General features: G+C 36.3%; 1 protein-coding gene across 2 annotated transcripts in view; it reads left to right on the forward strand.

Moving 5' to 3' along the window:
* Nucleotides 1-1,020: 1,020 nt before the first annotated feature.
* LOC150098896 (protein FMC1 homolog) overlaps nucleotides 1,021-27,216 on the forward strand; it is a 51,340-nt gene continuing 25,144 nt past the window's right edge. Inside the window, exons 1-3 of one of the 2 annotated variants that reach the window (XM_090404757.1) lie at nucleotides 1,021-1,095; nucleotides 6,670-6,822; nucleotides 22,990-23,107. In XM_090404757.1, coding sequence (XP_090260883.1) covers nucleotides 1,021-1,095; nucleotides 6,670-6,822; nucleotides 22,990-23,094 — 333 coding nt within the window. In that variant the 3' untranslated portion in view covers nucleotides 23,095-23,107. Of the gene's footprint in view, nucleotides 1,096-6,669; nucleotides 6,823-22,989; nucleotides 23,453-27,216 lie in introns of those variants that run through there. The other variant, XM_090404756.1, reaches the window with a different exon arrangement.

Raw genomic sequence — 27,216 nt, forward strand, 5'->3', positions numbered from 1 at the left:
ATCCTACAGTGCTTCAGTAGTTAAAAGTCACTCATTGTTATTCCCTCCTATTACCTACAGTTTCCATCTGTCTAAACATGTGAGTACATTTCCTAGCCTGTAGCAACAACTCACTAAATGTCCAAATTTTTTGTGTTTACCTCAACCTTAAACCAAATCGCCTCAGAGCCATTAACACTACTGATTTTTTCAAGTTCTGCATGGAAGTGATACAACTCTTCTGAAATCATCAATACCCTACCTCCTTTTATCTTTTTTGTCTTGTCGTCGAAAAATTATATAGCCATCATATTCTTTTCCTGTTTATTTATTTATTCGTATGGAGTTTCCTCCCTTTCCTTCCCGGTCGCTTAGGGTGGGTTGATTCCCATCATGGGGAGGTTAAGTATTTATGACTATGTTCGTGTGTGTGTGTTCAGGAGGTCGGTTTACCTGTTTTGAAGGACGGAAAAACCATAGTTTCCTGGTGAATAAACCCTATACTTCTGTATGAGACCGGCTAACTCAGCTTTAGTCGAAAGAGATCAGATAAAGATTCCTCACATCATGAAGGGGAATCGAACCCAGGTCTTTCTGTACCGACTGAGCTACGGAGGCTTTTTCTTTCCTATAAGTATACATCATCTTCCATTAGCCACGTCCCAATTAAGGCCACAAACTCTGTAACACGAATATATACATAAAGAAATTCTGCCAAATTATATTATTATTATTATTATTGTTGTTGTTGTTGTTTTTGTTGTGGGTCGAAGTAACAGCAAACAATGCAAAAATTAGGTTGAATTAACGCATCTTATTTCTCTGTTATTTGTGTTATGTATAGATTGTTAAACGAGTTTTGATGTGTATATGTAATCAGCTAAATCTTAAGCATTATTATTATTACTTGTATTCATTCATTTTTATTTTATAGAGCTGTCATGTAATAATAATTAGAATAATTAAATAAACCAGGAAGTCACCTTCAAGATACTATTATAGCGCCACGGTGCAGTTAATAGTACTTTAAGAATTTGGGTAATGGCAGCTTCGCGAAAGCAGACGTTGTTTACTTTGCGTTCGTTAATAAGAGAAATTCGACGTTTGACAGCTGATGTAAGAGTATTTCATTACCCAGAAACTGATTTACTTATCTTGCTATTTGGAGGATCGTATCATATTAAAAATGCACTTAACTAGTAAAATAATTTCAGATCTCAGTGTGGAGATTATCATAGGAAATGATGCATTATCAATTAAATTAATTCACTTCATTTCTGCTCTTTAAATTTGATTCTTTAATATTTTTAACTGTAAAAAATTAAATTATAAATAAATTTTTAAAGTACAAAAATCCATATGTCAGCAGCTCCTCAATTTTCATGTGTTGGATATTTTGGTGTACTAAGTACTGTGGAGATGGTAAGATTTTCCCCTCCTTAAAATTGGAGGGGAAAATCATCTTGCACAAAGGTGGACTGTCCCAGAAGAATACACATGATTAACAAACATAATATACTGGCCTTATATTCTTCGTTGCTTCAGCTGCAGTTTCAACCAAGCCAATATTGGCATTAATATCCGTCTTATGCTACTTCGTAACTAAGTTCCACAGTTAGACCTGTAGAGATCCGTGCCGTGACTTCTTATCCCCAGCTGCAGCTAGATCAGTAGGTAAGAAAATCAGATGCAAGTATGGAAAAAAAAAAAAAAAAGAACCAAACCCTTCATCAGAATATCAGCTGGTAGAAAATCAAATATGTAGCAATTCAAAAATTTTAGAGATCTAATTAACTGCTAGGAATATATCAAGTATTAATGATATCAGCATGGGGACAGTTGGAAAAACATGAAAGGGTATCTGTGGGTAAGAGGAGATATTGTAGTTCATGTATATTCTAAACTCATCAAGAATAAGGGAGGGGAAGTTTTCAGCATTGGTTAGTTTGACTTGGCCTAAATTATAGCATTGGATTTGATTGATGGAGGGGAATATAGTTAGGGGGGAATAGAATGTAAAGGATATTGTATTTTCAAGGAGGATAGAGGAAACAAGATTAGGTGTGGTATTGCTAATGACAGCAGAAGAATTGAAGTAACAAAATTGGTTCAGCAGAGAGGCAGGAGCATGATCTTGCAAGTTGGTGCATTTGAGGCCAGATATAATGAGAGATAGAAGCCAACAGGACAAAATATATATTTCATTGCAGCTACAGAACTGGGGATGCAAAGGAAATGTAGATGGCATGTGTTGGAAATTTTACTCACAGCATTGGCAAGTAATTATTATGGGGGTAATTATTAGTAATTATTATTATTATTATTATTATTATTATTATTTTGATTCAGGCCTCCCTGGAGTCAAAAGATTCATCATGAGGTACCCATCCTAGAAAACACAAACTCTGTCATAAAAACTCCTTGAACTCATTGACTGTTCATGTTAACATCACTCTGTTAGTCTGTGTATTCCATAGTTCAACCACCATCCATGCAAAGAAACCACTCCTCACTCTCTTGCTCAAAGCATCCTTTCGTAACTTGCTGGGATGCCCCCCCCCCCCCCATTTGACCAAGCAAAAGAACTCCCCACTGTCAACCTAGTAACTATCTCTCAACAGTTCAAAAGTCTCAATGATATCACCTCTCCTTCTTTTATCTACCAAACTCTGCAGTCCCACATTCCCTCAACCTGCCTTCATAACTAACATTGTACAGTCCTGATACCATATTTGTTATCTTTCTTTGCACCCTTTCCACAGTTAATTTTTCCCCCATCAAATACTGGGTTCCAAATTTGAGAACAATAGCCCAATTGAGGTTTGATCAAGGCTTTATACAATAAAGATATTGTATCACTGCAATCTTCTGGATTACCTTCATCACCTTTGCAATATGTTTCCTAAATTTCAGGTTTCTATCAATCATCACCCCCAGATCCCTTAAAGTTCCTCCAACAGAGTATGCAGCCTCCCATTGATGTATCCCAGACTTCAAGACTTTACATTTAGCTGCATTAAACTGATATCCCCCCCCTCCCATTCATTGCCCATCTGTTCAGGTTATTCAAATCTTCTTGCAGGGATCCCACATCTGCCCTATTACTAATAACCCTTCCCAGCTTCACATCATCTGCAAACAGCTGATCTCTGCAATCCATTGAAATGCCATGATATAAAGGTTAAACAATGCAGATCCCAGTACTGAGCCCTGTGGGATCCCACTTGTTACCATCTACCTCCTTGATATTACTTCCTCATACACAACTCTCTGATGCCTATCAGGTAGCCAATTCTGAATTCAGTTCACTAACCTGATATATAAACCCATGTGCTGCAAATTAAATATCAGCTTAGCATGTGGTACCCTGTCAAATGCCTTTGTAAAATCCAAAGAAGTGACAAAATATGCCTTTCTCTCATCAACTGCTCTTGTCGCTTTATTATAAAAGGTAATTATATTACTAAAACAAGGTTGCCCCTTAACAAAACCATGCTGACTCTCACAGATAACATTACCCTCATCTGCCCAATGCTGTAAATGATCCCGCACTAATTTCTCCAAAATCTTAACAACTACTGATGAAACACAAACTGGTCTATTGTTTGACATTTACAATCTGCTACTACCTTTATGCAATGGCACTATCTTACCCTCCTTCCACTCCTTGGAGACCTTTCCCTTGGGCAGATTTTCATTGAAAAACCAAGTCAAGAGAGCTGTCAGTTCTTCAGCACATTCTCTCAAAACCCATGACAAAATTTCATCCATTCCCACTGCTTTATTGATATCCAGAGCACTCAGCATTTGAATTAAACTCTCCTCTTCCACTTCTAAACTGAAGATACCTTAAACCTGTCCTATCCTCCTAGTATTAAAACCTACTTCTCCAGGATGAAACATCCCAATAAAGTGTTCATCGAACAACTCCATTATGTCCTTTGCATCAGTGACTCTATTACCATTTTTATACAACAATGTCATTCTTCCACAATAATTTTTCCTCCTACTGGTCACATAGCTAAGAAATTCTTTGGGATTTTCTTTGGATCTCAGGGCTAATCTCTTCTCATATTTCAGTTTTGATTTCATTACCATATTTCAGTTTTGCCCCAAGGTGATATCTAAGACTATTATAATCACCTGCCTTACAATTCTACATACATTCCTTTCTCTTTGATACTCCTGCATGTCTGGTCATCTTCAAGTCAAAACCACATGGTCACTCTCTCCAACTGGAGACAAAGATGCAACCTCCTCAGTTATAAATCAGCTCTTCTGATGATATTACCAAATCCAAAACTCTTGACCCTCGTGTTCCTTCTATCACATGTTGCTTAAGACAATTGTCCTTCAAGCATTCTAGAAATTCCATTCCCTTATTACTACATGCAGTTTCCTCTTCACAATTTAGATTGATGTAGTTAAAATCTCCCATAACAATCATTCTTCTTGCATTTCTCAAGCTCAACTGCCTAAACATCTCCTGCTCCTCAGCCTTGGTGCTCCCTAGCTTGTAGTAACACCCCACTAAATATCCTCTCCTGCCCACCTCACACCATATGCTTTTAAAACAATTAGTGCCATTTCCCTCCACCACTGCATTTTCTCTTCCTGTGATATTTCCTGCTACTTTTATTCCTGTTAGTATATCATTTTCTGTCAACCACATCTCAGAGATCCCAATAATCTTTGGACAGGCAGATGCTATCAGTGCCACCATTTCATCTCCTTTATTCCTGATACACCTAGCATTAGTATAAAGAATAAAAATGGCACTATTTCTATGCCTATCATTATTCCCTCCAGACTCCTCCCTGGGTTCAGCATTACCAGATGTATTCCTCCTTCTCCCAAACACCTGTTTCCACAAGAGGCCACCTGATGAATCGTTCAACAACTGAAAATTTTTGGTTAATGTACACATTTTGGCAAAATAATATAGAACCAGTTATTAATTGCAAACAATACCACTTTGTATAGGAATATGATGCTATATGGAAATGTGAAGGATAGGTTTTGCCTTAATAATTTACTTTTTATAATAATGTGATATTTGGGTTAGATAAAGAAATGGCTACACCATGATATTGCTATGCTTTGCAAAGGCATTTGACAGGATATTTGTGAAATCTATTACATGCATTGGTGTAAATAGGGATGGATGTGAAGTTAGTGACACAGAATGACAGGGGGTGCCGATAGACAGATATCAAAGAGTAATATATGTAAAGTGGAATCAAGGAGAAGACAGTTTACCAATGGTGTGCTGCAAAGCTCTCTACTACTTGGAGTGCTGCTGTTTAATTTGGACATTAATGATATTTGGGAATGATGTGAAGTAGAATATCCAATTGCTTACTGATGATGATGCTAAACTGGAGAGAGCATTTCTTAATAAAGGTGATGTAGATATTCTACTGCATGATTTCAGTTTATTGACAGTGTAGATAAAAGATAATAATTGCTAGTTCAATGTAGCTGAGTGTAAGGTTATGTATTTTGGGCTGAAATGATTATAAACTATATATTACATTGATGGAACTGTAGTGCATAAAATTTAAGAAACTCGGTATAGAGGTAATTCCATGTAACTAAAAGATTTCTTACCAGGAATTTGAGTTAGAGGACATATTGCAAAAGTGGACAAAATATCATAAAGAATCACTTAGAAACTGAAGATCAAAAACACACTTCACAAGTAGAGATAAAAAAGTTATCGTCTCTCTCTTTTTGAATCTTTGATGTAATATCTGGATTACTGTCTACAATTTGATCACCTGGATTTCTTGGGAATGAGACGGTGGTAGAAGATCCAGAGACAAGTGACAAAGTTGGTGACTGGACTGGAATTCTCTCTGTAAGAATAGATTAAAGGTATGCGGGTTTCATATTTTGATTGATAGACAGAAAAAGAGAAGAGATAATGGAAACATATAAGTTACTACAAGATTTTCTAATCTGAATTCAGAAGAAAATTTTTCTGTAGATACATAACAGGAGGGGAGTCACCAAACTGTCGTCAGCAGCATGAATGATCACCTTGTTGATTCCTCTCCTGTCGTGTATATTGAAAGGATGTGAGAATTACATTTTTTTTGCCTGGTAGATAGTGAATGAGGGGAATGGATTACCAGAGATGGTTGTGAGTACATTTTGAGTGAATGAGTTTAAGAAGTAGTGTGATAGGCATTGTGCAGGTCATTTTTTAGTTTGAGTCTCCTGCTATGAGCCTTTAGACTCCATTGGATGTGTGAATAATAATAACAATAACAGTATTATCAACATCTGAGTCCCTTTAACTCCAAACTTATTTACCAAACAAAACATAGGAAGGCTAGATAGATGTTACAAATTTGTGATGTACAATTCTAAGAAATAAGGATATTAGGATAAAATTTTAAAAACCTTAGCCAATGATGATATAATATTATTGTAGTAAGATAATAGTGGTCTACAGTTTTTACTTATCTATATATACTTATATCACTGATAGTAATTTGTTAAACTTGTAGAATTCCATACAAGTTTATAGAATTATAATGTAATTAAATGCATTAAACAAATGTAATTTTAATTGTATTACTATATAGTTAAATTATATCAATAAGTGAATTAATAGTGTCCATTAAAATCTTTATATGTATAAAAAATTAAATTTAGTTATTGCTTTTAACTTTTTTTTTTTAGAAGAAAGCAGGTAATAGCTTAGCCTGTCGTTACTTACTTGAGCAGTATCATTCTCATCAGGTGACTGATAAAAGGGTTTGCCGAGCTGCAGAAGAATTAAAACATGCTGCTGAAACTTACTTATCTTATTTAAGCAGTAATAGAAGATATCAGGTAAAACCTTGCGATTTTTTTTTTGGGGGGGGGGGTTCTCACTCAATATATTTTGTAGCTTGTAAATAATGTTATTATTAATATGACAAATTCTCAAAACCCAATTGTTTAATAAAGAGGTACAGCTTAAAATCTTATAAAAAATTATAGCATTTGGGCTTTGCTAATTTGTTATATAATTAAAACAAAAAAGAAAGAAAAAACCAAGATGGTAATATGAAAACACTATAAGAAACACGTATTAACCACAGTGAAAATTATTTAATTGTAAATATTTCATCCCAAGTATCTTAGGACATCATCAGTACAGTAGTTACAATAATAGTAATAACATAAGGTTAGGGCGCATGATTATAATAGAATCTCAATAAGCGTACATGACGTGTTACAGAAGTAAACAAAAAAAATTTTTTTAAATTAATAAAAATATTAATTATTTTACACAATTTTGTATGACAATTTCCCATACTTTAGGAATAGTAAGAACATCGTTGCGGTTTAAATTTGGTCTGTGTAGTAGGGCTTCAGCACTTTCTTTATATAAACCTTCATGTTTATATAAAGATCTATGTAAAAGTTTAGACTTTTCCCAATGGATCCTATGGCTTGGATTTTCAATTCTGTGTTGAAAGAGACCAGATTTCTGTGGTTTAAAAAGACGAATGTGGTCTTGATGTTCCGAGATGTGTTTCTGGACAGACCTACCTGTCTGTCCAGAAACACATCTGGACAGACAGGTAGGAGCATGGAATCTCATAAATGCCAGGCAACATCAGAGGTGAGAGTTTGTCCTTAGGAGAAGGTAACAAGTTGTAAATTTGGTTGATAGATTTGTAAGTAGTGGCAAAATTGTATTTCTTCATAATTTTAGAAAGACGTTCAGAGATGCCTTTGACGTAAGGTATGTGAATCCTATGGACTTCTTCTTGTCTGGTTTAATGTGTGGGAAAGTGACTGATGATTTTTTGAGTTGTTTCAGGATTATATCCATTTAGGATGGTTGTATTTTGATTACTTCTAGTTCTTGGTTTAGAGATTCTTCAGAGGAGCAGAATTTGTGTGCTCTGGAAACTAGTGATTTAATAATACCAGATTTCTGAGATGGATGATGAGCAGAAGAATTGTGAATGTAGCGACCTGAAAATGTAGGCTTGCGAAAGACAGACGTGGCAATGGAACCGTCTTCTTTTCTTTGAATGCGTAAATCCAGAAAGGAGATACCCTGTGGAGATTCTTTTTCTAACGTAAAGTTGATACTAGGGTGAAGAATGTTAATTTTATCTAGAAACAGTTGTAATTCCTGTTCGGAATGATCCCAGACTGCAAATACGTTGTCGACATATCTTAACCAAATTTTTGGTTTGGGTTCAAAAGTGAATTTAAAAAAATTTTTTTTTTTAACTTCTGTAACACGTCACACACGCTTATTAAGATTCTATTATAATCATGCACCCTAACCTATGTTATTCCTATTATTTATTAAATTACTGTACTGATGATGTCCTAAGATACTTGGATGAAATATTTACAATTAAATAATTTTCACTGTGGTTAATATGTGTGTTTCTTGTAGTGATGAACTTACCACAGGTTTCGTTATATAAAAAAAGGTAATCTTAAAATTTTCTCACATCGTTATTATATATCAATGAGAGACAGAATGAGAGAGAGAGAGAGAGATATAGAAGTGCTAGAAGAACGAGAGGATGGAAACAGTAGGAGAGATGGAATGAGAGAGGGATATGGCAGTGCTAGAAGTGGAGAAAATGGAAACAGTAGGAGAGAGGGAATGAGAGAGAGAGATGTATGGGAGTGCTGGGAATGCTAGAAGAGAGAGAATAGCAGTAGAGGAGAGGGAATGAGAGAGACCTATGGGAATGAAAGAAGAGGAGAGAATGGAAACAATAGGAGAGAGGGAATGGTAAGAGGTATAATGTATGGTGACTCAATGATCTGTGGTGTTCAAGATAGGATGCATGAGTAATGTTTGCCAGGAGGAACAATAGAAAGGGTGGCTATGGCAATTAAGAGAGGTGAAAGAGCGGATGAGATGATTGTGATGATAGGAACAAATGACTTGAGTGGTAATGTAAGTCGGGCAGCGAGAGATATGAGATTTTTGCTTGAGGCTGTACGGAAGAAGACAGAGAGAGGAAAAATAGTGTGCGTGTTGCCTAGGTATGATAATGATGAGCTGAGCAGAAGAGCAGTAATATTGAATGACATAATAGCTAAAATGTGTGACAAGAGAGGACTGGTATATGTGGATGCTTGGAGTGCGTTTGAATGAGGAAGGACGTGGGCATCTGAAGAGATTGCTGTTCTGAACGAGTCAGTGTCTCTCAGGGAGGATGATAGCAAGGGATGGCCTCTTGTGGGAATGGATACTTGGGAGAATGGAGACGACATCAGGTAACACTGAGCCCAGTAGAGTCTAGAGGGGATAATGCTGGGTATAGAAACAATGGCATTTATATGCTTTATACTAATGCCAGGAGTAGAGTATCTGGAATAAGGGAGAGGAATTGGTGGCGCAGATAGCATCAGCCAGGCCAAAAATTATTGGGATCACTGAGACATGGTAGACAGAAGAGGATATAATAACAGGAATAGAAGTCGCTGGGTACAGCATTTTTTGGCAGGATAGGAGGGGAAAGCATGATGGTGGGGTACTGCTTATGATAAGTGACGACCTATGTTCTCTAAGAATGGAGGCTTTGGAAGGAAGTGAGACAAACGATTTTGAGAGCATGTGGTGTGAGGTAGAGGTAGGCAAGACAGGATATTTAGTGGGGTGTTGCTACAGACCCAGGAGCACAGAGGATGGGGACCAGGAGATGTTTAGACAGTTAAGTTTGGCAAGTGCAAGAAGAATGATTATTATGGGAGATTTTAACTACAGTAGTATAAATTGAAGAGAGGAAGATGCATGTAGCAATAGGGGAATGGAATTTCTAGAATTCTTCAGGGACAAATGTCTTAGGCAACATGTAACAGAGGGAACAAGAGGTTCAAGAGTTTTGTATTTGGTTATAGCATCAGAAGAGTTGATAATAACTGAGATGATATCTCTCCCACCAGTTGGAGAAAGTGACCATATGGTTTTGACTTGGAAAATGAATAGACATGCAGGGGTATCAAAGAGACGGGAACTTGTGTGGAATTATAATGCAGGTGATTATAATAGTCTTACCCGTCAACTTCAGTTGAATACCCTTATTCAACTCAAATCTCACATGAGGATTTGAAGTTCTTGGATTTAATCATCTCATCAGAGGATGTTATTATAAATGAGGTGTCAAATCTCCCTCCAGTTGGTGAGAGTGACCATGAAGTGATTACCTGAGTGGTTGCCAACCACGTGAGGACTTCCGTAATGAAAGGGTATATGTGGAACTACAAGGCTAGTGGTCAATGGAAAATCAGGAGACAGCTTGCAGCTGTAGCATTGAATGGGAAGTTGGGGGAAAAGGAGATCAATACTGCTTGGGGGATATTCAAGAACTGTCTAGTAGAAGCAATGTTTAAATGTATTCCAAAGATCAGAAAGTTAAATAATGTAGGTGTTAAATGGATGAATGAAGAGATTAACCTCCCTACTGGCCAATGTGGATGAAATAGTGACACCAAATTGCACTTCTTATCCATGTTATTCAATGGGTGTTAGAGCTTCGTATCCAAATTTAGCTGAACGTCTATAGATGTCGTTGCCAGTTGGGGGGGTTAAGTATGCAATACAAAGAAAACATTTATTATGGAGGCAACATATGAGGAGTGGTGATAATCAATTCCATGAGGAATACAAGAACAGCAAGGGCAAGGAGAGCGACTCAGTTGGTAAGGGTAGCAAAAGTTCAGTATGAGCAGAGTTAGTTAATGAAGCCAAAAAAAAAAAAAAGTCCTAGGGAGGGCTTTTGATATGTAGCCAGCAAAATAAAAGAATGAATATGGTAGGATAGCATTGATTGGAGAAAATGGTATAAGGACAACTGCTGCAGAGAATATAGTTGAGATATTTGATGAGCAGTTCATAAAGGTTTTTCATCCTTGTGAATGTGACATGGAGAGTTTGAGAGCAGTGGATGATGATGAGGAGGAGAAACTGACTGTGAATGAGGAAGAGGTATATGAGGAATTAAGCAAACTTAATATTAATAAGGCTGTGGAACTTGATGATATATCACTGCATATTTTGAAGAATGTACCAGGGAATTGTCATCTTGACATATTTGTTTAATATGAGTCGTACATTGGGTCAAGTTCCAAAGGAGTGGAAGGAAGGCAAGATTGTACTGCTTCATAAAAGAGGTAACAAAATTCAAGCATCAAATTATAGGCCAATTTGTATGTGTGTGAAGTGTTATGATTAAAGCGTTAGAAAAGGCTGGTGTCACCTGATTTGCAAAAGGGTGAAGAGATGTAGCAAAGGGTCCAGAGGTGATTGACCAAAACAGTTTCTGATTTGGAATGTTGGATATGAAGAAAGGTTGAGACAATGTAATGTGCAGTCTAGTGGATATGAGGAAGAGGGGTGATATGATAGCGGCGTACAAGTTGGTAAGGGGTTGTTATTGGATTAACATTGAAGAGGTTTATCATAGAATGGTGGGAGATTGGGGAAGAACAGTCACCCCAGAAAACTGTATGAGGAGGGTGTGAGCAAGGGCATGAAAAGCAGGTTTTATGCATGAAGGGTGTGAATGCATCAGAATGCATTGCCTGAGAACGTGGTGTCTGCAGAGAATTTGAATGTTTAAGGCAGTATGGTGAGCCGTGTATGACAAAAGGGACCTCCTTGATGAGTCTGTTGTGTGATTCCATGGGAGCTTAGGATAATAATAATAATAAATGTTCCTCATTCTAGGTAGGACATGAATCCAAGTGTTTTGAACTAAAACCATGTTCCATTGTCATTCTGCTACAAAAAATGCTTTATATAACTATGGATAAGTTTTGTTATCTTCCTTCTCCATCCTTGTCTTTCATTCTTTCCTTTTCTGTCATTCTCCTTCTTACACCATTCTTTGACATCTCCTGGCAATTCTCTTATCCATTGAGTTTTGGAATGCTTCCTAATAAAAATACTTCCTGCATTTATTAGGAAGTATTTTGTTTAATAGCTTTGCAAATAATATAAAGTATTAAATTTGGTAATATTTTAATACAGCATTACTGATGTGATTTTTGTTTTGAAGTGTTGTTGTATTGACATAATTTTGTTATGGGGATAAAACAATAAATCTTCATTAATATTAAAAATAATCATTATAGTATAACTTTTACATTTAGCTCATATGTAGTTCACTGATTTAATGGAATTAAATAAGATTTAATGATTTAATGGAATCTGTGACAATAATAGGCTGCAAAAACACTTAAACATAGTAAAGATTTATTGAAAATTAGCAACAGATATTTCATTCTGAAAATAACAGTACATTACAATGCAGTAAAACAAGCAGTTTAAATGAGGCACAATACAATACAAGGTAATACGGTTTGAGGGCAGCTCGTCCAAGATTTTTTGTCCTTTTATAAGTTTGTCCAACGGAACACTCATCCAGTAGGACATTTCGTCCAATCTTAACTCGTCCAGGCAGACATTTCATCCAATCTCAACTCAACTTGAGGGTACATGGCAGGAATTTGATGATGATGACTAGACTCGTCCAGTCAGACATTTCATCCAATCTCAACCCGTCTGGTCAGACATTTCATCCAATCTCAATTTGTCCCATCGATGTCAACTGACTATTATTGTCATCTGTGTCAACTGACTAACCTACTACTATGCGAACTGACTAACCTGACCAACCAATGTGTCATCTGACTAACCTAGCCTAATCCAACCCAACTAACCTGACCAACCTATCAACTGTCAACTAACTAACTTAACTAACCTGACCAACCAATGTGTCAACTGACTAACCTAATCAACCTGACCAACCAATGTGTCAACTGACTAACTCAACTCAACTAATCTGCCCAACCAATGTGTCAATTGACTAATCTAACCAACCAATGTGTCAACTGACTAACCTACTGGATGAGAAAAGGATTGGATGAATAACCTCAAACCTAGGTGCTTTCAGGGCATTTCGTCCAATTATTTTCAATTGGATGAAATGTCCTACAGGACGAGAAAAGTAATGGACGAGATTTTAATTGGACGAACTACCCTGAAACCCCTTGGACTAATCTCAAACCCAGGTGCTTTGGGAGTATTTTGTCCAATTATTTTCAAATTGAAATAGGATTGGACGAATAACCTCAACCCCAGGTGCTTTCAGGGCATTTCGTCCAATTATTTTCAATTGGACAAATAGCAGTGGATGAATAAGATTGGACGAAATGTCCTACTAGATGAGAAAATTAATGGACGGAATAGGATTGGACGAAATGTCCTACTGGACGAGAAAAGTAATGGACAAAATGTGGGAATGGACGAGATTTTCATTGGACGAAAATTATTAGACGAGCTACCCTGAAACAGGTAATACAACTGTCTCTTAGTAAAGTTATATTACTTGTATTCTACCTCATTTAAATTACTTCTTCATTCTACAATGCCGTGTTATTTTTGGTACAAAATATCTCTTATTAATTTTCAATAAATCTTTAATATGTCTGTGTTTTCATACTCTTGCTACCACTAAACAAATACCATGCAAATATACATAGGCAGCCATGGATTACATATCTTTTCTCAGGCAGTGAACACCCTCAATCATTGTCTTGAATTCTCATCATTGATTTATGCACATAGGAAAATTGAAGTCTATTGAACAGTGCTCAGGAATAAGAATCATCCTTAAAATACATCACTTTTATTTTGGTCTGTGTGTGTGTGTAACTTTTGTACTCCTCTCATACACACAAAACCTCTCATACCTCTCCTTAAACTCATTCACTGTCAGGGAACTCAAAATCTCTGACTATTTGTCATATATCAAAAACTTTTCTTTACATTAATTTTATAAAACCCCTTTAATATCTTATAAGTTTTTATTATGTCCTCCCTTTTCTGCCTATCAAATAAACTTTGTAACCACCACAACCTTCAACCTATCTTCATAGTGAGCATTCCACAGAGCTGTCACCAGCTTAGTCACCTGTCTTTGAATCCTCTCTACCATCTCCTGATCCCCAAGAAACCCAGATGACCAATTGTGTACACAATAGGTCAGATGCGACCAAATCATAGCCTTATGAAGAAGGATATTTTCCTTATCTTTGCTTGTTAGTTTTTTTCAACATCCAAGTAATCCTTTGAGCTATTTTACTAACTTTTGCAATATGTCCTCATTGCAACTTCAATTTTCTGTCCACCATTATCCCCAAGTCCCTAGACTCATAAATTTCCATCAATGTGATACACAGTATGCAACCTTTTCGACCCAAAGCGCATAAATTTACGTTTTGCAACATTAAATTGGCAGTCATTATCCTTTGCCCACATTATGATTTAAATAAATTTGAATTTATTTAAATCATAATGCAGGGTATCTGCATATCCTTTATCAACTATTGCTCTCCCCAGTTTTGCATCATCAGCAAACAACTGAAATCCCCCTCCCCTTAAATGTGTCCCTATATCTTCTTGATATACAAATTAATTATTAGTGGCCCTAGTATAGAACCTTCAGTTACTCCACTGGTCACCCTCATTCTCCTAGAATTCCACTCCACCATATACTACCCTCTGGTGTCTGTCAGTCACCCCCCCCCCAATCCATGCTACTAGCTTCCTATCCATTCCCATTTGCTCTGACTTTTGTAATAGTTTTCCATGTGGATTTTACCTTTAGCAACTACTCCTATTATATTAATGGATCCATAGTTTGCTATCTCTTGTCTTGGAGCCACTTTTATGCAGTAGGGCTATCTTACCCTCTTTCCACCACTCTGGAACCCTGCCAGATCTAAGACTTAGATTGAACAACTTCATTAGAGGCAATGGTAATTCTCTTGCACATTCATGTAGTACATACGCTGATATGTCATCCAGTCCCATTGTGATATTTTTCAATATGCTGAACACCTATTTATCTGCCTCAATTTTGGTATGTGCAACTGCAAAATCTCCACCTGGATGATACATCTTTGCCAAACGATCACTCAGAAGCTATTTCTTTTGCCCCTCTTACCTTCCTACCAACTCTTCTGGATTTACTTTGACCTGCTTAGCTAATTTTCTCTCATAATCTGATTTGGCCTTTCTTACCAAACTAGTCACTCTTCTTGCTTGCACTTTGTACTGCTCATGAGTATGCTGATCACATTCCTTTATATTTCCACCACAGTGTTTTCTTTTTTGCTGTTTGCTTTATATCTCTACTTATCTGCTTATTTTCCACTTGGTTTTTCCTCCTGACCTTGAGTATACCGTCTAATACTGCTTCTCTGAAATAGTCTATGACCACTTCCCATGTACTATTGGCATTCTTTCCTTGTAGCTTCTCAACCATGGCACTGTTCCAAGATGTCTCCTAAGTCTTCATAATTACTAGCTTTATAGTTCAACATAAATTCTTTCTTGACAGAGAATTCCATGTTTAGCAACTTCCCAGAACAAAACTACATGGTCACTCTCCCCAATTGGAGGCAGAGTGTCTACCTTGGTTATGGATGGATATATCTTCTGATGCTATTACCAGATCCAACATTTTCAAACACCTCATTTGTCTGAAAAATCAAGACATAAACAGAATTCATTATAAAACATTAATACCAGAAACATAATATTTTAATATTTAATATTTTTATTGTAAAATTTTCAGCTGAGTTTCATAGCCATTGTCAATACAGATATAGGAAAATTCAAAAAAAGAACAATTTAATTGAAAGCATGTGATATTATGTGTAATATTGGCTCCAGGAGAATAGCTCCATCTGCATTAATAGATATCAAAAATAGCAAGATTACTTCATCAGATTAAGGTACGAGTTGCTTTCTGTTCAGTTCACAAACTGAATACATTCCTTATCTTACCAAAAGACAAATATTCTCCTCTATCTTATCCTGGAGTTTATAGAATCCTCTGCTCTTGTGGCTTATTATTATGGACAAATTGGTCGATCTGCACAAACTCGTCTGGAAGAACATCAGGAATATATTTCTCTTAATGAACTCAACAAATCTGTTTTAGGAAACCACGCTTTATCTACAAAACACAGAATTAAGTGGAAAACCAAAGTGCTGTGAAGCACACATCACAACCTGAATCTGAACAAAAACAATTGCCTAAAAGTTTCTCAATTTTGGAAAGGTATATTAAAATACTCACCATTCATGTGTTCCATAGTTGTAATTGAATATTGTTTATAATTTAAAAATAATTAACTAAATCAATGAATATACAACTGATATTGCACATAATATCATTTGCTTTCAATTAAATTGTTCTTTTTTGAGTTTGCCTATAATTGTATTGACAATGGCTATGAAACTTAGCTGAAAATTTTACAATAAAAATATTAAACGTGTTTCTGGTATTAATATTTTATAATCAAACCCCCTGGTCCCCTCTGTAACATGTTGTTTCGGGTAGCTATTCCTCAGCAACAGTATTAATTCCACTTCCATCTTGCCATGCCCCGTTTCCTCCCTCCAGTTGATGTCTCCATAATAATTGCTTGGCTTATAATCATTATGGTAATCTGCTGATACATGGCATCTACATCTTCCTGTGGACCACCTGGTCTCTCACAGCAACCAACAATATATTTTGTCATATTAAATATTAGCCTCTATCTTACACCAGACACCTTAAAATGAAGCATCCCCCCCCCAGATCCTCTTTAACTTCTAATTATGTTGGTTGTAGTATTTCAGCTGTCATCAGCAATACCTCATCTCCTGTCCTATTCCCTCTATCCTCCCTGAAAATACAATACTCTTTACATTCTATCCCTGTACCTATATCATTTTTTGTCAACCCAGTCTCACTGATGCCTATATTTCTTGGCCAAGTCGAGCTGCCCAGTGCCAAAAACTCCTATCCCTTATTTCTGATACTTCTGGTATTCATGTATATGCATTTCAGCAATCCCTTGTGCCCATAATAACCCTTGTTTAATGTCATCACCAACCCATTCAAATGAAAAAAACCTGTGAAATCACATTCAACAATCCATAATTATTTCTGTACATATACTCATTTATTCCAGTGATAACCTGACACATGCTCGATTGCATCCTTCCCCATTATCTCTAGTTTTTATGGTTTTGCATTTCCAAATACTCAGTAAGCAACACTTTATCCAAACATCTAACTTCACAACCATTTAAATATCAGGCATATATAAATCCTTTCATCCATCAAATTCACTCCATACATCTATAAACTGCACACCATTCCTCCTGTACAATCTTTTCATTGCCTCATTAGCAGTCATGACCTCTCTTCTCAGTTCAGTCCTATCATACTGAGGCAGCAGACACAATCTTTACTTCCTTACTCTTCATTTTTTTCTTTTTTCAATAACTCTTTCATGTCCTCTCACATTGCATATTTCTCCCCTTTCAAATCATTCATTCCTGCAATTGCAATTATCTCTTTCACTTCTTTCTTCTGTAAACTAACATCTTCACTTATATTCTTGCTCTTAGCACCTGGGAAACATGCTTTTGTCTCTTCTCATTAAGTATACGTCTTATAATCAAATCTCCATACGTTACCTTCTCCTTACTTCCAGTTTATTGCCCTTACGTACTTTCCCTGGTTACACTTTCTTTCATTCTCCCACCTGCTGTATTACACAACAATTGTTTCTCCAGTTGCTTGAGCTCCCATTTTGTCCTGTGAAGGATGCCATGTAAGTGCACTATTCATGCCTTACTGTCACTTCATCACCCACATTACTTTGAACTATTTCTTTTATGCTCTCATTCTGCACACTATCTTTCACACTTCCACATTTGCCAGAACAGTTTCACTATCTTTTCTTATATCGTTAACATGTATCACTTCATTTAACTGCTTTCCACGTAATTTGCATTTCTCACACTCACACATGACATTTATGACAAACTCTCTCTCTACATTCTCCATAATACCATATATATATATATATATATATATATATATATATATATATGGTATATGTTAAAGTTACCAAGCTATTTTAAACCTGGTTTTACTCCATTTCCCAAGTAAGCAAACAGACAAACAAGTCAAGTTTGCGCCTGCAAGTGTTGCAAGTCTAGCTGATCCTACAGGTAGTGCAAGACCAAGGCAACTCATGGTAAAAGTAGTATAAGCTCTGATCACTAATCGTAATATTTACCCTTAATGCAAAGCACATCTCCTAGAGGAGATGTATGATGTTTTGTATTAAAGGCAAGAGGGCCACTACCCAGACCGGTTTCGACCTTTATTGAGGTCTCATCAGTGGGAGCCAGGCTAGAAATACTAGGATCAGCTAGACTTGCAACACTTGCAGGTGCAAACTTGACTTGTTTGTCTGTTTGCTTACTTGGGAAATGGAGTAAAACCAGGTTTAAAATAGCTTGGTAACTTTAACATTTATTATACCCAAGGTAAAATACTTTCTACATATATATGGTATATATATATATATATACCTAATACTATGTAGGTATTATGAATACAGAGGATCTAAGAGATGACTTGTACTTAAACATTTTTCTCCATCACTAACACTTGTCCTCTGTTGTCTTTTCAATCTCCTGTACTTATTCAAACATGTGAAAGCAAGCATATATCCAACCTATTCTGAAAAAAAATGAATATAAAAGCGCCATCAAACTCCTAACCAGTTGCCTTTACCTCAATTTTCTCCAAAATAATGAAGAAAATTACCCACAGTCAACTTCTCCATTACCTAGAAGTACACAAGTTAGCAACCACTGATATGGATTCCATCCATATAGATCCATAGCTGATCTCTTGGCCTATCCACCACTGGATGTGTGCCATAGAAAGGTTTGGAGAAACATGCACTGTCATCTTTGACATTTCTAGGGCTTTTGATTATGTTTGGCATTAAGGATTGCTTAGCAAATTGCTTTCCTTCGACCTACCTGCTATCCTCTGTGCTTTTTCTCTGCCATTCACTGTCTTTCATGGTGGATAGAATCCTCTCCTCAAGTTTTACCACCAATACGTGCATACTGTTCGATCATCTGTTGTCTTTCTACTATAAATAAATGACCTACTCTCAAACACCACTAATCCTATCCACAACCCACAATACAAGTACTATTTGATGATAGTACACTCCATTCATCCTACTCTTTCAACTGAGTATATAATTCTCAGTGGCTTAAACACTGATCTCCATGCCATCATTCACTGGGGCAATGATATCTTGGTCACCTTCAATTTCATACTGCAGAGATTGAGAAGATACAATTTACAGAGGCTAGTGGATAGGAGGAAGAGGTGAGATATGATAGAGACCTACAAGTTAGTAAGGGGTTGTATAAAGTGGGTGTGAGCAGGGGAGTAAGAAGCAGGTTTTTTTGCATGCGAGTTGTGAATGATTGGAATTCTTTGCCTGAGAGTGTGGTGTCTGCAGAGAATTTGAGTGTGTTTAAAGTGCAGTGTGGTGAACTGTGTGTATGATAAAAGGACCTCCTAAATGAGTCTTGACTCCATCGAGTCAAGAAAGGGTATAATAATAATAATAAGGCAGTATAAATGAAAGAGTGAAACTGACTCTACAGTCATTTGACTTGTGCGATAGTTCTCACTTTGTGTGAATGTGCCTTGGTTGTAAAGTGCTTCCGTAGGAACAGTACAGTACTTCAGTAGGAACAGTGTGAAACTGACTCTGCAGTCATTTGATTTGTGCAATAGTTCTCGCTTTGTGTGTGTGTGCCTTGGTTGTGAAGTGCTTCAGTAGGAACAGGAGAAATGCTGCAGCAGTACTTCACCAGTATAGATACCTAAAGACTTTGTGAAAAGGCCCAGTGACACCAAATGTGGTGTGATACATGGTTCGAGTTTGAAGAGACAGGTAGTTTGACAGTCCAATGTAGAAAGAGGGTGTAAATTTGAAATTCTGCAAATAACTGTAGCTGTTAAGCAGTTAAATGAGAAGGCTGTAGGTTCATGCAGTTTATGTGCCATAGGAAGACAATTAGATTTGCTTTACACACTGGTATGAAGAACTTTGTATAAAGTGTCGCAGTGTTACCCATATAAACTCGGCCACAGATGAGTTGCAAATGCAAGATGCCAGCATCCGAGAAATATTTGTGTTGACATTTCTGGTATGCATGAAGGTGGATGATGATTGGCCTTGAAACATCCTGTGGAATGATAAAGTGCATTTTCATGTTATTATTATTATTCCTGACACCTCCAAGGAGTCCGAAGACTCATCACGGGAGGACACCTACAACTATCTCAACCACTACACCAAACCTCTACTACGAATCAACACCATCTACCGCCCACCACCACCATCACAACTGGTATTCTATGTCTGTAAATTGCGTGTGTTCTGAAGGGCCGATTTGTCTGTATGCGGAATGAAAAACCCGAGTTTCCGGGAGAAAAAACCCTGCTACCTCCGTCTGAGATTGGTTTGTGGAACAGAAAACACTCCAAACTGCATCTGAGCTACAGAGAATTCCTGTGCATTTCAACAAGTTCTCTTATATTCATTAAAGGTCATAGTATGGATAGGATTTATGGCCAAGTTTTTTATTGGGCCATTTTTCTCTGAAGAAATCTATCGAACTGGACCTGTGACCTGAACTGGCGTGGCTGCATGCTATCGAAACATGTTGAGCAGTTATGTCATATGTCAGCAGCAGCAAAGAGGGTGTTTGATCACAACAGTGTTGAGGCAAGATGGAGTATCTCCCAAAATAGGATGTGAAGTTGAAGAATTATTGTGTCAACATTTCACAGAGGATAAAGTAATCAGTCATTCATTTTCTATGAAATGTCTACTGCATCCAGCAGACCTTAACCCTGTGACTTTTGGCATTGAAGTTACCTCAAAAGCATGACATATTAGGGCAAAGTTCTTCATCTGGCAGATAAGAAAGACAGTATCACACGTAATGTGTGAAGCCTTTTGACAGATCAGTTTCGTTCCACTGCAGACAATTATGTATGGCTGTATCAGCTATTAGTCCTGCACAAAGGCCAATAATTGAACCTCACCTCCATTGATCATTGACAGCTCCTTGCAGCATGTCTGCTCTATATGATATGTTTTTTTGTATCACATTATTTTATGAAATGAGTGAAATCATGAAATAACTTTGTCATTGATTCTGAATTATTTCACAGTCAAATACCATCCAGTCACATTAAAGTAATTTTTTTCCACTTACCGCAATATATTTACCCTATCAGTCTTTTTAGAAAGACTGATAGGATAAATATTGTCATCTTTTCTCCATGATCTAGTTAGTGTACCTGCCAAGTTTAAGGGCATTTTGTCTACTGGGCCTCACTACAAATTACTCTGAATAGGAGTACTTTAATTTGAAGCAGCCTGTATATTTTTTGTACTTTACATATATATATAAATTTGAGATTTTTTATTGTCATTTGAAGCAGCTCACAAATATAATTTTACAATTAAAATTAGAATAAAAAATTGTAACTAACAGGCTGTTGAATATATGGAAAACTTTGTAAAAATACACTTAGGTTGGGCAGGTACATTTTTACAAAAGAACTTGCTTTATTGTATAATTATGTCCCATTGGGACATATATATATATATATATACAGTAAAGCAAGTTCCTGTGGGAAACAAAAACTCCAACTGGCATGAATGTGTTCAGAATGGGACCAGATAACAAATATATCATCTACACACTGGATCTAAAAGGAAGGTTAGGGATGAATGGTGGATCACCACCAGTTGGTGTGGATAGAAATTAGCCAAGAGAGGAGATAAAATTCTTCCCATGTCTTTAGTTTGTAGATCTTATTTTTTCAGCTGAAATAACTGAACATATAGTAAATTTTTTTTTTTTTTTTTAAATTTTTTTTTTGCTTCTACTCCACCTCGGGGAGAAAGTGGCCAGATACTAGATGAATAGGTTTCAATCACATGGATGTTTCGCTCAAAAATAGTGAAGAATATCAAAATTGGCTGCTTAATTAGTTCATATTATCCTTCTCGCTTGCATCACTTGTATGTATTAGCTGACCAAATATTGTATTTACTTTATGCTATGCCTTGTTTAAGTTGCTTTATTCATTCTAATGCTGATGACATATGGTTATTTTCAGTACAAAATATGCTTGCTAATTTTTAGTAAATCTTTCACTATGCCCATGTGTGTTATACATTGGTATATCACATATTACATTAAATCTGAGTTTAGTAGATAAAGTAAACAGGTTAGTTTTTTCAGTAAAAATAGTATAGAGTTTAGCAATCTTGAAGTGTTGTTTGTTTACACAGCAAAAATTTTGGAAAAATCAAAGAGAAGCACAGCACAGTAGTATCCTTTTCAAATCTTAATGTACAATTTGCAGTCATTTGGAGAAGTTATACATTGTTATACAAGAAGTTATACAACAAGTTTCCTCTTTTGCTGTGAACAGCAAAAGAGGAAACTTGTTGTTCACTAGTAGATGATAATTAGAGCAGAAAATTTAAAGCAGCAAAACATAAGAGTTAATGAATTTCTTCCTTATTTGTGAGGATTTTTAAAGAAAAATGTTAGTGTTTCTAGCTGAAAGAATGGCATTTTAGAAGAACCTTGCTTAGAATATATCAATGGCTACATTACTGTCACTTTTTTTCCATTGCAATTTCAAATGTTTTTACTGTATACTATAATTGGTTGTGGTGCCTCTGTGTTTCTGACAGGTATTTTGTGTTCAAGTTGCTAGTTTGAATCCAGCAAAATATCAGCATACCTATTAAATATATAGGTTCATTTTCTCCTCTTATGGTGTTGTGAATTAATACTATCAAAAAATATTGTGAACATACTGTTAAAGATCTTATGTGCACACAGTTTACTTGCCTCCTTTTTTTTAATAACACATATCTTGGACAGTGTTTATTTTTTATAGGATTTTTTTATATAGAATACTATGGTCATATTAGTATTTCTAATCTTTTCTTCTAGAAATTATAATATATTTAATGTTTAGTTTTGAATTCATTTGTTTTTCCATATTGCTGTTTATTAACTATTTTATTTCTTTCTTTCAGGAACTTCATGAACAGTATCATGGAAAAGGACAAAGAGACGTGAAAGAAACAGCTGCATTAGTTGGCTTGAGTGTTCCTAATTCCAAAGGTGATCCAAAGGAATGAAAGTTGTCACAAAGTAAATTATTTTTTATTGCATATGGGGAAAGATATTCCTGGTCCATTTAGCTGATAAAAATTAGACCAGAATTTTGGAATGCAAAATATCAAAATAATAATAATAATAAATAAATAAACTTTTTATGAATCAGTTATATCTCAAATTAATGTGCTTAAATATTGGACTGATATCACTGCTTCCTTAATATCATGAGGAAACAAAAAGTTAATTTTCTCTAAGTATGCAAAGTATTATAGTAGCTAATACTTGTTGTACCTTTCAACAATTAGAAAGACCTGTAGGTACTGATGGTATTAGCTGTCAGTGTCATATTAGAACAAAATAAATTATGAATTTATGGAATCGAATAACAATTACTATATAATAACATTTACTCATTTAATGTACAAATATACTTACGCTTGTTTCACTGTTTCTACTGAGAGACACTTTAGTCAGGAAGATGAACATTGAAAATATACAAAATGATCTGAGAGCTCCTTACATCAGTTATTTTTGAAATGCATAGTATTAATAATAATATAGAATAGTCAAGAGTCAGTTGACACATCCAGGTTTATGTTGATGTTTTGCTGGATTTAGATTGTGGAAATTCAAACCATTTCAATACCAATAGACTCCATATAGCATAACTATTGTGGCAATATTTCAAAATCATAATGAAAAAGTGAGAATAAAAGAGAGAAAAAAGTGAAGAATAGAAGAGGCATTCTGAGGCAGAGATAACTGACTGTTGATTTGAAAGTGATCTTAGAATTAATCTCCCAAATTTAGAAAATTTATATACCCATGCTTCAGCAATTAAGAGAACACTTTATGGTGGCTGCAAACTGAGAAAATACTCTATTAGATTTGTAATGGCACTTAGATATGATTTTGTTTTCCATATGATCTTGTGTGAAGGGATATTTAAAGAAAAGTCAGTTAGGTCTGACCTCTCATAATAGTAGCATGTGTATTTCTTATGTTCTTGAAGGTTAACAGTCTTCCTGTTGTCCAGAATAGGCTAACTTGAAGGTACATGATACTGCAGTCTGCTTTATTAAAGAATAAAGTTTGTCCTGATGTGAATGAATAAATTTTATAGTTTGATGCGTGCTTTAAAAATGGTGAAAAGATTATATTTATGCAACACCTTAGTTATCTTTTCAGAAGTATCTCAGGTTGAAGGGAAGAATATTAATTTTTTTATGAACACTGTCAGGAAAGAAAATGGTAGGAGGAAGAGTTTAGTATTTATCTATTTTACAAATGCTGTGTTATCTGTTTATAATTCTAGACCTTCAGTCCAGTAGTCTACTTCTATCTCTGAGCCTCAAAGGACCCTTGTTAGATCTTTATTTCTTGTTTTCCCATCACCCCCCTCTTCCATTTGAGTTATTTTATTATTATTATTATTAAGAGAGACCTCCAGGGAGTCAGAGACTCACCGAGGAAGGCCACATACCACACACACCAGCTATCATACTTATTCTTGAATTCATTCACACTGCTTGCACTCACAACATCCAATGGCAATCCATTCCAATCATGCACCACCCTCTGAGAGAAAAATCTGGCCCTTACACCTTTCTTGGCAGCCTTCATTCTCAGTTTCCAAGGATGCCCTCTCTTCCTTTCCCCACCCTCCATAAATTGAAAAATCCCATCAATTGAAATCTTGTATGACCCTTTCAGCAGTTTGTAAGTCTCAATCATATCACCCCTCTTCCACAATCCTGATATCATTTTTAACACTCTCCTTTGTACTCTTTCCAACATATCAGAATCACATTGGAAACCAGACCTGCGCACAATAGTCCAAGTTAGGTCTTATCAAGGCCTTGTAAAGAGGCAAAATAATATCCTTATCTTTACATGTGAACGTTCGTTTGAGCATTGCAATTATCTTTTGAGTTGTATTTTCCATCTTTGCCACATGGCCCCTGAACTTCAACTTCCTATCTATTAACACTCCAAGATCCCTAGCCTCATCAGTTTCTTCTAGCCTAATCTCACCAATATAATACGACATTGGATAGGTAATCATGCCGAAGTGAATGACTTTACATTTACTGACATTGAACCGACACCCATTTTCCCATGCTCACAATTCCAGCTTATTCAAATCATTCTGCAAGGACTGCATATCAGCAGCATTCATGATTACCCTGCCTATCTTTGCATCATCAGCAAATAACTGTATGTACCGTATCAAATCCTTCTCAATATCATTAATGTACAGATTGAATAACAGTGGACCAAGCACTGATCCTTGTGGTACACCACTTGTTATTTATTTTTTATTTTATTTTATTATTCTTTGTACTGTTTATGGGCAGTACTACCCTTACATCATATCCAGACATTTCGTCCAGACTTGATATAGCCCTAAGCCTTTACAAGTGTTTCACCCTATGCCTGTTCGAGTTATCATAGTAGTCATTCTCTGGTGGCAATGCCATGCAACCAGTTTGCCCTGTAGGGCCCTCAAGGAAAGAACTTTTATATCCTTTTGCATAAGCCCAAGCTATTTTAAGTCCTTATAAATATCTGCACTCCATACACCATGTAAAGAGATGGTGTCGCTCATAAACCTCGGAGTTGTCCCATGCTCCTGCTGTATCTTACTAACTAGATCTGGATTATTTTTATAATAATTTACTTTATTATTATCGCTATAGGCTAGTGGGCACTCTGTTCCCACCACCTGGGCATCAACTACCCAAACATCACCACCTCTTTTAATTCTTAAACCTTGCAGACTCAGATCCCCCGTATACCACTTTTTGATATCTGTCAGTCAGCGATCCTCTTATCCATGCTGATGTTGTATAACCCAAACCCATTTTCTCCAATTTATGCAGCAGTCTGTCATGTTGTATTCTGTCAAAAGCCTTAGAAAAATCCAAAAGCATCATGGTGTATCCATTCCCCCTTATCTAGTTCAATGGTAACATTGTTATAGAATGTAAGGAAGTTACTAAAACATGACCTTCCCTTAGTAAACCAAAGTAGAGATTCACTGTCAACCATTTCTGAATGCGAGCCCTAACCAATTTTTCCAAAATCTTCACCACCAGTCCTGGGATACTAATTGGCCGATAGTTTGATACATCGGTCTTTGCACCATCCTTATGCAATGGAATTACCATACATTCCTTCCATTCCTGCGGAATCCTCCCTGTTCTGAAACTCATATTAAACATCCTGGTCAAAGGAATGATCAATTCAGCTGAACACTCTTTTAGCACATATGCTGATATTCCATCAGTCCCTATTGCTGAATTCTTATTCAGTTTGTGCAACGGCTCTAATACCTCGGCCTCACACACCTGCATTTCTTCATCTAGGGAAGAGGTAACTGGGAGCTCAATGTTGCGTTCACTAGGTTGATAGCTTTTAACGAAATGGGCACTCATTAACTGAACAACCTTTTCTGCATCAGTAACTCTCTCTCCATCTGGATTTAGAAGAGGTATTCCTTCATGTTCATTCTTTCTTTTACTTGCAGCATATCGATAGAATTCTTGTGGGTTGTCTTTTGCACACAGAGCCAGTTTCTTTTCATCAGACTTCGCTTTCTACAACAGTTGTGACTATTCTAGCCTGCTGCTTATAACATTCATAACAGACATCATCCTTATGCAAATGGTATTCCTTCCACATCGTCCTTTTCTTACGAATCTCTTGCTTAATAAGATTACACATCCATTTGACTCCTACTCTATTTATTCTTTGAACTCTCGGGACACATTCTGATATCGCATCATTTAAATATTGTTTAAATGCTTCCCATACACTGTCGATATCCTTTCCTCCAGCAACCGATCCCATTCCACTGAACTCAGTATACTCCTCGGTTGGTCATAATTTCCTGCTTTGTAGTTCAACATGTAACCTTTTCTGAATGGAACATTCATAAACTTAGTCACTTCCCAAGTGAGTACCGCATGATCACTGTCACCAACTGGAAGCAGAATAGTTACATCTTTAACTGAAATGCCCTCTGACACTATAATCAAATCTAGCACTCTTTGACCTCGAATTCCTTCTGTCACATGCTGCATGAGGAAGTTGTCCCGCAACAGCTCAATAAATGCATTTTCATTCTTCTCATGAGATTC

Source organism: Typopeltis vanoorti, chromosome 15 (genome assembly GCF_054136105.1).
Source record: "Typopeltis vanoorti isolate ZY-2024b chromosome 15, IOZ_Tvanoo_1.0, whole genome shotgun sequence".
Taxonomy (NCBI): Eukaryota; Metazoa; Arthropoda; class Arachnida; order Uropygi; family Thelyphonidae; genus Typopeltis; species Typopeltis vanoorti.